This window comes from Brassica oleracea, unplaced genomic scaffold (assembly GCF_000695525.1).
Source record: "Brassica oleracea var. oleracea cultivar TO1000 unplaced genomic scaffold, BOL UnpScaffold00876, whole genome shotgun sequence".
NCBI lineage: Eukaryota > Viridiplantae > Streptophyta > Magnoliopsida > Brassicales > Brassicaceae > Brassica > Brassica oleracea.
The window spans coordinates 3,675-14,649 of NW_013617494.1; the positions used below are offsets into that span (position 1 = coordinate 3,675).

General features: G+C 39.1%; 2 protein-coding genes across 2 annotated transcripts in view; one reads left to right on the forward strand and one right to left on the reverse strand.

Moving 5' to 3' along the window:
* The first annotated feature begins 235 nt into the window (after positions 1 to 235).
* On the forward strand, positions 236 to 3,242 carry LOC106320301 (protein disulfide-isomerase 5-3-like). The gene is made up of 10 exons (XM_013758664.1): positions 236 to 382; positions 1,394 to 1,491; positions 1,598 to 1,672; positions 1,747 to 1,803; positions 1,913 to 1,979; positions 2,070 to 2,213; positions 2,295 to 2,516; positions 2,588 to 2,749; positions 2,838 to 2,915; positions 3,014 to 3,242. Exons 1-10 carry the CDS (start codon positions 236 to 238, stop codon positions 3,089 to 3,091), a joined length of 1,128 nt encoding a protein of 375 aa, XP_013614118.1. The 3' UTR covers positions 3,092 to 3,242.
* Positions 3,243 to 3,651: 409 nt separating this feature from the next.
* The window catches only part of LOC106320302, a 13,854-nt gene continuing 6,530 nt past the window's right edge, over positions 3,652 to 10,975 (reverse strand). The window contains exons 3-11 of the mRNA XM_013758665.1: positions 5,644 to 5,823; positions 5,249 to 5,288; positions 5,091 to 5,103; positions 4,915 to 4,981; positions 4,681 to 4,824; positions 4,378 to 4,599; positions 4,145 to 4,306; positions 3,979 to 4,056; positions 3,652 to 3,880 (exon numbers count right to left, since the gene is read on the reverse strand). Coding sequence (XP_013614119.1) covers positions 3,803 to 3,880; positions 3,979 to 4,056; positions 4,145 to 4,306; positions 4,378 to 4,599; positions 4,681 to 4,824; positions 4,915 to 4,981; positions 5,091 to 5,103; positions 5,249 to 5,288; positions 5,644 to 5,823 — 984 coding nt within the window. The 3' untranslated portion in view covers positions 3,652 to 3,802. The remainder of the gene's footprint in view (positions 3,881 to 3,978; positions 4,057 to 4,144; positions 4,307 to 4,377; positions 4,600 to 4,680; positions 4,825 to 4,914; positions 4,982 to 5,090; positions 5,104 to 5,248; positions 5,289 to 5,643; positions 5,824 to 10,975) is intronic.

The following is a 10,975-nucleotide window of genomic DNA, read 5'->3' on the forward strand; positions in this document are numbered from 1 at the left end:
AGTATGGTGGAAAGGATCATAAGATTCCTAAGGGACCTCCGGGTCAAGGTGTTTGGATGGGTTGCAACAAGAGCACAGAGATTGTGGGATATTGTGATGCAGATTGGGCTGGTGATAGAGTGGATAGGAGGTCTACTACATGTTATTGCACCTTCATTGAAGGCAATCTAGTTATGTGGAAAACCAAGAAGCAAAAGGTGGTATCATGTTCAAGTGTTGAGGCAGAGTTAAAGCAATGAGGAAGCTGACTAGTGAGCTCATTAGAATCAGAATGCACTGTGATAACCAGGCAGCCATTCATATAGCTTCAAACTCAGTGTTTCATGAAAGGACAAAACACATTGAAGTGGACTGTCACAAGGTGAGACAAGCTGTGGAGCAGGTCATTCTACCTTGATACACTAGAAGTGAAGACCATCTAGCTGATATCTTCACCAAAAGAGCAAGTACTAAGGTCTGTGAGTTCATTCATATGAGATTGTGACTCATAGACCTGACTAGATCATGATCCCCTTAAGCCATGAAGTATTTACTCTTTTTCCTTTGTGTGTTTTTTGTCCCATTGGATTTTTTCACACAAAAGATTTTAACGAGGGATGTCTTCATGTGTTCCAAGCTTAGCCATACCTTATGGTAAAGCTCGAGAGGGAGTATTGACATGAAGAAATAAAAAGAAGAAGTTTTATCTAGCAAGGTCTGCCCAAGGTTAAAGGAAATCAAACAAGGCCTGCCAAAATGAACAGTACCCGCAAAGCGTAAGTAAAAACATACAGATATTTTATTTTAGCTTCCCTAGTAAGCCAAAGGTGTTTGACTACTAGAGTAAACTTGTTCTATTCTGCTTCTCTCTCTTGATAACCTATTGTAATGATATGTTTCAGATCTAAGGAAATTATTCTCTCATTCTCTAGTTCTTACATTTTGAAGTCTCTCATTCTCTCTCTCTCGTGTTCTTCATGTTCTTCATTCTCTAGAAACTAACATTCTATTACATCTCATATTCTCACAATTGTAACAAAAAATGTATGATTTGCATATACCCATGGAAAAAGCTGAAAATTCCGTAGCAGTTATGGCATCCGCAAACAAGGTCCATAAAACTCACAGAGCTAGTTCTTATTATTGCTGAGAAATGGTGGCACGACACCAAAACCTTCGTTTTCCCTTGGGGTGACAACCACAACACTTGAAGATGTAATGGTTCTTTAAGGTAGAATTCTCTGTTTTAGGTTTGAACGTGAATCTTTCCTTGTGTTGTGGTATAGCTATTTGTGTGTCCATCTACACTTTTAGCATCTCTATGAAACTATTTTTCCAATCGTTGTGCATCTTTCTCTAGGTTTGAACGCAATCGTTGTTGGTTTGATTACCTATGTTAGGTCCATAAAAAATATGTAAATGCTTAGTATTTTACAACGTTTCTTTTGTTCTCTCTGCTAAACATTTTCAGAAACCATCTTGGGAGAAAGCAGCTGAAATAACAAGACAAAGGTATGTAGTTCTGTTTTTTTGTTTTTTTTTTCCTTTCTGTTTGTTACTAAACGTTGAAGAATCATCAAGTTCATGCTTTTCTGATGATTTCTGTTTGGAATTGCAGATATAATCCTGAAACTGATGGGCGTGTTCTTCTAGGAAGCGTTGATTGCACAGAAGAAACTACTCTATGCAAGAGGTATATATACCAAGTTTGATGTTTTCTCATCTTTCTTTTTGTTGTAGTTTAATGTATCAAATGAAAATTTTCAGGAACCATATACAAGGCTACCCATCTATAAGGATTTTCCGCAAAGGCAGTGATCTTAAGTGAGAAAATTGATCTTCATGTCATCTACTTAAAACCATTTATTATTCTCTCTTTCTATAACTCCACATCCTCTTTGATGATAATGTTCACTCTCAAATCGTTGTGCAGGGAGGACCATGGCCACCATGAACATGAATCTTACTATGGAGATAGAGACACAGAGAGCATACTCAAGGTAATACTAATCTCAATTAGATTCAACCATTAGGAATGAATATATGATTGCACCAGTTTGTACAAATTTACAATGATTTGTTTCATCCAGATGGTGGAAGATCTGCTCAAATCTATCAAAAAGGAGGACCACAAGTTAGCTTTAGATGGTAAAACTGATAATGTGGCTTCAAGTATTAAAAAGGCACCAGTTAGTGGTGGTTGTAGAATCGTAGGCTATGTGCGTGCCAAGAAGGTAAAAGTGAAGTTATCAATGTTCTAGTTTTTATCTTCTAATGGTGTGCCATTTTGGTATTGATATTGGTTTTTGATTCAGGTCCCTGGAGAAATCATTATCTCAGCTCATTCAGGAGCTCATTCGTTCGATGCTTCTCAAATGAACATGTCTCATTATGTTTCCCATCTCTCCTTTGGTAAAATGATTTCAGAAAGGTTGTTGACTGATATGAAACGCTTAATGCCTTATCTTGGCCTAAGCCATGACAGGCTTAATAACAAATGGTTAGTAAATGAAGGACAGTTTGCTGCTAATGTTACCGTAAGTCCCACAATTTTTTTTTTTTTTTTACTTTCCTAGTCGGGGTTTACACTTTACGTGTGAAAATACAGATCGAACATTATCTTCAAATAGTCAAAACAGAGGTCGTTTCAAGAAGATTCGGTCAAGAACACTCAGTGATTGAGGAGTATGAGTATACGGCTCATAGCAGCGTGGCTCATGGTTACTATTACCCTGTTGCCAAGTTTCGCTTTGATCTCTCTCCTATGCAGGTTTCTCTTTCAGCATTTGATCTCTCACCAGTCACCAATGTCAATTCATGCTCTTCTCTCTTAAAAACCTTCCCTATGTTTTTTGCAGGTCTTAATAAGTGAGAACCCAAAGTCATTCTCACACTTCATCACAAATGTTTGCGCCATCATAGGTGGTGTTTTCACGGTATAGTATTTTTTTTTGTTCATTCTCTCAGTCTTAACTTTGTTTCATTTGCTTATGTACTCCATGGTAACTGTATGATTCTGCTTGTTGGGTTTTAGGTTGCGGGGATACTAGATTCGATATTTCAAAACACATTCAGACAGGTGAAGAAGATCGAGCTTGGAAAAAACATTTGATCAAGAGTGAGTGAGTGGTTTAGATGTTACTTCTTTTCAGTTTCTTGTAAGATCTTAAAATCATTAAAAAATCTCAGTTCTTACATACCTTCTAGACTATGTTTGTTTTGGAATATCAGTTTCAGAGGATAAGGAAACAATGTTGGCTGTACATCTTTATTTCTTCATGATTCTGATACGATGGGCCAATTAGGGATGCAAGAGGTATTAAAGGACGTGGCTTGGGAGGGAACAAGTGCACATGGTATGTTGGGATCACACATAGAGGTGTGGGTGACGTGGAAGATCTGCACGTGTGTAATGGCTCCATGACATGACTTGATAAATTTCTTGATAAAAGACTCCTTATGATCCTCTCAGCTATTTATACTCTCAGCTAACCCTTATTCCTCACACATACTCGTGAGCCATTACACACGTGCAGATCTTCCACGTCACCAACACCTCTATGTGTGATCCCAACATACCATGTGCACTTGTTCCCTCCCAAGCCACGTCCTTTAATACCTCTTGCATCCCTAATTGGCCCATCGTATCAGAATCATGAAGAAATAAAGATGTACAGCCAACATTGTTTCCTTATCCTCTGAAACTGATATTCCAAAACAAACATAGTCTAGAAGGTATGTAAGAACTGAGATTTTTTAATGATTTTAAGATCTTACAAGAAACTGAAAAGAAGTAACATCTAAACCACTCACTCACTCTTGATCAAATGTTTTTTCCAAGCTCGATCTTCTTCACCTGTCTGAATGTGTTTTGAAATATCGAATCTAGTATCCCCGCAACCTAAAACCCAACAAGCAGAATCATACAGTTACCATGGAGTACATAAGCAAATGAAACAAAGTTAAGACTGAGAGAATGAACAAAAAAAAATACTATACCGTGAAAACACCACCTATGATGGCGCAAACATTTGTGATGAAGTGTGAGAATGACTTTGGGTTCTCACTTATTAAGACCTGCAAAAAACATAGGGAAGGTTTTTAAGAGAGAAGAGCATGAATTGACATTGGTGACTGGTGAGAGATCAAATGCTGAAAGAGAAACCTGCATAGGAGAGAGATCAAAGCGAAACTTGGCAACAGGGTAATAGTAACCATGAGCCACGCTGCTATGAGCCGTATACTCATACTCCTCAATCACTGAGTGTTCTTGACCGAATCTTCTTGAAACGACCTCTGTTTTGACTATTTGAAGATAATGTTCGATCTGTATTTTCACACGTAAAGTGTAAACCCCGACTAGGAAAGTAAAAAAAAAAAAAAAATTGTGGGACTTACGGTAACATTAGCAGCAAACTGTCCTTCATTTACTAACCATTTGTTATTAAGCCTGTCATGGCTTAGGCCAAGATAAGGCATTAAGCGTTTCATATCAGTCAACAACCTTTCTGAAATCATTTTACCAAAGGAGAGATGGGAAACATAATGAGACATGTTCATTTGAGAAGCATCGAACGAATGAGCTCCTGAATGAGCTGAGATAATGATTTCTCCAGGGACCTGAATCAAAAACCAATATCAATACCAAAATGGCACACCATTAGAAGATAAAAACTAGAACATTGATAACTTCACTTTTACCTTCTTGGCACGCACATAGCCTACGATTCTACAACCACCACTAACTGGTGCCTTTTTAATACTTGAAGCCACATTATCAGTTTTACCATCTAAAGCTAACTTGTGGTCCTCCTTTTTGATAGATTTGAGCAGATCTTCCACCATCTGGATGAAACAAATCATTGTAAATTTGTACAAACTGGTGCAATCATATATTCATTCCTAATGGTTGAATCTAATTGAGATTAGTATTACCTTGAGTATGCTCTCTGTGTCTCTATCTCCATAGTAAGATTCATGTTCATGGTGGCCATGGTCCTCCCTGCACAACGATTTGAGAGTGAACATTATCATCAAAGAGGATGTGGAGTTATAGAAAGAGAGAATAATAAATGGTTTTAAGTAGATGACATGAAGATCAATTTTCTCACTTAAGATCACTGCCTTTAAAATGCACAAAGCTTTATCTTTCAAACATGTAGGGTGAATTTGATCCAGTGTATAACAATCCCAAAACAAGCAAATTAAATTGATTTGGTTGGAGGTTAACTTCGGTTTCTTCAGACTTCTGAAGACGTGTGGATGTTACAGGCGTGTTGATCTGGTTTGACTTTTCCAGTCAGTATAATCTGAAGAAAAACAACTCAGAATGGTGGTAGAATGTGGCTAAGTGGGATTGTTCCAAGAAAATGTTCATAATCTCCAACTGACTCTGTTTCACTCAATAGAAGAATTTAAAATGGAAAACTGAAACTTAAAACAAAATATAACACTAGTAACTACTTCTCCAGATTTAAACAATATTGTCCCCAGTGTTATTCAGCCTAAGTTTGGTTGATGAAAGATAAAACTAGAATGTGGCTGATTAAAGACAGAAAATTCCGTACCTCTCTGTCTCGAGTGTCACCCAGACTTAAACAACACTGTCTGCAGTGTTATTCACTCTAAGTTTTGTTGATGAGAGATAAAAATAAAATTTCATACCTCTCTGTCTCGAGTGTCAATTGCCACCACAAGCATGGTGTTGATCGACACTGCTGAGACAGAAAATTTATGCGCCCATTTCAACATATCAGGAGAGTAGGTCGTCAGTTTTGATTCATCAGCAAGCACAGTTAGCACTCGAAGGCACAAAGATTTATCTTTCAGACATGTAAGGTGAATCTGATCCAGTGTATAACAATCCCCAAAAAAGCGAATTAAAGTGATTTGGTTGGAGGTTAACTTTGGTTTCTTCAGACTTCTCAAGAAGTGTGGATATTACAGGCGTGTTCATTTGCTTTGACTTTTCCATTCAGTATAATCTGAAGAAAAACAACTCAGAATGTGGTTAAGTGGGATTGTTCCAAGAAAATGTTCATAATCTCCAACTGGCTCTGTTTGACTCAACAAAATAATTTAAAATGGCACATTGAAACTTAAAACAAAGTATAACATCAGTAACTACTTCCCCATACTTAAATAACATTGTCCCCAGTGTTATTCAGTCTAATTTTGGTTGATGAAAGACAAAAATAGAATGTGGCTGATTAAAGACAGAAAATTTCGTACCTCTCTGTCTCGAGTGTCGCCCAGACTTAAACAACACTGTCCCCAGTGTTATTCACTCTAAGTTTTGTTGATGAGAGATAAAAATAGAATGTGAGTGATTAAAGACATAAAATTTTGTACCTCTTTGTTTCGAGTGTCGATATAGACAGAAAATTTATGCGCCCATTTTAACATATCAGGGGAGTAGCTCGTCAGTTTTGATTCATCAGTCAGCAAAGTTAGCACTGTTTGACATCCAAACGCACGTTAGGAACAACAAAATTAATATCACTTAAGCTACCCCAAGGAGTGACTTGCACTCTCTCAAATAAGAGGTTTAGTCGTAGTTCTTAGGGATCGAATCCACAAGGAGCTAAGGCACACAATAGATCCTAACTAGTTTATGATTAAGATAGGTAAACAATTAAATAGTAAATAGCAGAGGTGAACAAGGCAGTTGTTCGATTGATTGATTGGTTGGTTGTAAACAATTATGAGAAATAGCTAGATTTAGGGTTTCAGGTAATTGAGATTATTGTGATATAGATGCTAAGGTTTTCAATCCTAGAAGACGGATTCTAATTGCAAAGTATTTCAGCTTCCGCGTGCGATTAAATCCTATTGACTAAGTCTATATCTCACCCTTCGTTTGTTAATATAGTTCGAAGGTCGATCAACGCCATGTGACTAGCGTCGCTCGATGTTTACCTAAGCAAGCGTTGCCGAGCTGTTTGAAAGGTTCACTAGTTTGACTAAATTAGATGTCGCTTGTTTCTACCAATCCTACCTCAAAGGAATTAATTCAGGTAAGAGACCATGCTTTCTCTTGCGCCTAATTATCCTAAGTTCAGGGTTCTAGTTAGCTATTCTAGAACACAATCATTAATAACAATTCTTGTAATATGAAATCTTTGTCACCTTAGCGTATCTACATTTTGGGATAATCCCTCATAACTTTACTTCTAACCCTAAATCTTACAAAGTAACTACTTAGACATAGCAAAACAGAACATAACAAATATCTGAATAAACTACATAAATAGAATAAGGTAGAAAAACTGGAGTTCCAATACAAAGCTCTAAAGGAGTCTTGGATCTTCTCTCCAAAGTGTTAAAAACCCTAAATATGATTTACTGTGAAAAGTAGAAAATATGAAAGCGTGTATTGCCCAAAATAATGGTAGAGCACATAAATATTAGGTTAAAATTAGCCAGGGGTATCTTGTAAATGATGTGAAACTTGGGCCATAAGTCAACTGAGAACCAAGTCGGCCCTTGTGCGCTTCGCTGTCGATCAACGACAAGAGTTATCCATCAATCGACGTTTGACTCTGAATGTTGACTCTGGACTGGTTCGATGGGCAGCTACGAGTTTCTTATAGCTTTATCTCCAAAATGTCCCATAATCACTATATATCTCCAAAACACTCATGAACCTGTAAATACTCTAAAAAGACTCCAAAACATAATAAATAACTCCTAAAATACTTATATATCATGGTTAAAAACATGTAAAATCCATGCTATATCAACTTTTCCAGACTTACTCGTTTGCTCTCCTCAAGCAAAACAAAAGCAGTCCTAATGAAAGAGCTTTTGAACACAACATGGACTCACATAATTTAAAATCACTACTCTCACTTCTGCAAATATGAAAGGTGGAAGTGAATCATTACTAACCTTGGATGATTCAATGTACCACGCTCTAACTTAGTCACCATTACCATACATCACACAACTCTACTGATAGCGCCTGACATACCCCTCTACTAACTTCATTAAAGTAAATGTGTAGGCTACATCTTGGGAGTATCGATCAAAGGATACATGGAATCAACTCAAAAAAGTATCTGGACCTACAGGTAACCCTTTCCGGTTTTTCCACTCTCTTCTCTCTTCTCTGAATCCGATTTTTTTTATATAGTATATATAGTATTACAGGGAAAAGTTGTAGACAAATAGTGGGATCATTGATAATGTATCTACCCCTCGCTTCCAAACAATGTGTGATCATTCTATTAGAGTAGAATAATGGTGTCGCATGAAACATTCCTACCCCTCTAAACCGCAAGAAATCATTTCAATATTTTGTAAATATGAATGCCAAAGAGAGGTGGACGGAGAACCAGGGACACTAAGTCTAATACCTTCCAGACTTGCAAGAGGACTCCTATACAATGTATACCATGCCCCAAAACAAGCAAGTAGAGTAGACTAAGGTTGGAAGTCAGCTTTGGTTTCTCTAGACATTCTCAATAAGTGTGGATGTGAGTAACACGTGATACACTGGGGTATTTCCATCTAATACATCCTGCTGTCAATAAATCTAGATGGTGCTAGAGAGTGGTTAGAGTAGTAGCTAAATTGTAATAAGATCATAATCCTTTTCTTGACTCGAAAAAGCATAATGAAAACATTTTTTTTATAAGACTCAAACTAAACTAGTATCAGTAAACCTCCCTCCGGACTTAAACAACATTGTCCCCAATGGTTACTCAGTCGAAGCTTGGTGAGAACATAAATCGAAAGTACTTAATGTAACAAGGAAAATAATATACCTGCCCAATGATGCCAGTGTCGATCCACACAAATAAGTGGCATTCGATCGGTGGCGGTGGTGTACTGTCGATCGATATCGACTGTGTCTCATCGGTCGATGCTTAGAGCAATCGTCTCCTCGGATCTAATTTTTTTTCTGAAACAAATTAAACACGAAAATAAGTAAAACTAATCAAAGAAAACTTAAATAGTCATTTAGCTTGACTTTTGGAGGTGGTTTGGCTAGTAAGGAGGTAGGTGACTACTTGTTGGGAAACAAGTGTCTACATCTTCAAAGGACATATCGAACCAGGTACCAACAAGGATTTTGATTGCTTCTTCACCTTTGGTTTTGTGATCTTGCTGCCTCTGAATAATCCATTAAGTATAATCCAATTTTTGCTGCAGCTCCTCCATTGTTTTGCTGATCCAAGCAATGTTGTTGTGGAGAGGGTGAAAGAGTATGTCCATTGTTTGTTGCATCTTTACGTACATCTTATCCTGGTTAAACATTGATTTCTTCATGATTTCTGTGGGAACCGGAATTCACACCGTCGAGATTTGTTAATCGGAGGAAAGCCAAGCTAACCTAGCCTTCCCTGAAGGTCCCGGCTATCTGCTGGGCCTCGCACAACACAATCAATATGAAAGAGTCGAATGTAATAAATCGTAAAAGAGCGAAAAGAGAACAAAGAAGTCTTATTTCCGAATTCGCGTTTGAGCGTGAACAACATGTAAGATCCTAGGCCACGAGAGCTGTCGGTACGTTCGCTAGTCTAGCCACCTAAGTTCTAACCTAGTCGAATCGCAGCTCGATAGTAAAAACGGAAAAATGCCTAAATTGCTCTAAGTATTAAGTTTGCTCTGAGAAAGCTCTCCTTTTGCTCGTCTCCTTAAGCCCTCCTTATATCCTCTCTCTAGGTCGGTTTGCGCCTTTTCCTGGGCCGGATTCGTCGCGAGATGGGCTTTTCTATTTTTCGTCACCCTTCATGATTATCTTCGGAAACTTGACATTTATCTTTTCCTGCGAAATAAAAAATAGACCGTCATATCAGCCTTGGGCTCAATTCTGTTCTAAAATCGTAAGTGGGCCGTTTAGCCGCAGTTCAGGCCCCTTTTGGGCCGTTTTGGGACTTAGATGTTTTTACGATTTTTCCAAAGAACCAGCCGTTGGTTTTTCCGAAAAGATTCCAATTCCCTATATAGCTAAGGCAACTGGTGTTCAAGCTAACCATAGCCGTTTTATACGACAGGCATGAATCCGTTTCGACGACCAAGTTTTTATAACTTTTCCCGAAGTGTTTCTTTGATAATCCTAAGCGAGACGAGACATGGGTATTGCGCCCAAGAGCCCAAGTATTGTGTTACGAGAACTTAGGCGAGGATGCACGGTTTTGGGACAGGAGGTCGGTCCTCGCCCATGGACGAGGTGACCGCGGTGCGGGTCGGCCCTTGCCCATAGACGAGGTGACCTCAACGCGGGTCGTCCTCGCCCATGGGTGAGGTGACCCCGGTGTGGGTCGTCCTCGCCCATGGGAGAGGTGACCTCGGTGCGGGTCATCCTCGCCCATGGGCGAGGTGACCTCTACGCGGGTCGTCCTCGCCCATGGGCGAGGTGACCTCCCTCTCCCGCCTATCTTAAGACCCTTCGGGAGTTTTACAGAGTTCCGAGCGGGGTTGTGTTTCGAGTCCTGGTGCATGGTGAGAGTGCGGAGGATCCCCCGGAGGAATTCCTCACATGCTACGAAGCTTTCCTGACACGTTGTCGCATGTGGTTCCCGATTCCAGAAGTCATCGTTCGCGCACTCGACCGTTTTGAGCTGTCGGTCACTCAGCTAAACGTTGCGGCGTTGCAGACCTTTCTTGGTATGTTGATCCTGAGCTACGAGATCGGAATGGACCTCAGCCCCGACGACTTTGAAGGGCTATGGTCGACACGAAAGACCTCGATTGACTACTCATACCGTATGGCTCCTAAGAGACATATGTCGATAATCCAGGGGCATACTTCAAATGCCAAGGGATGGTTCGAGCGTTTTTTCTATGTTCGAATTGATGGCGCATCCATCGAGGAGAACTGTCTCCCCTTATTCCGTGGCAAATGGAATTTTCATCGTGGTACGATGGTAGGAAACTAGATACTCGGGGGTATCCAACGCATTTTATTATTATTATTATATATATTTTTTTTGTAGCGAACAGTTGTTGGGGTCAAAAACGGTTACGACAAATTTAACATTCAAAACGT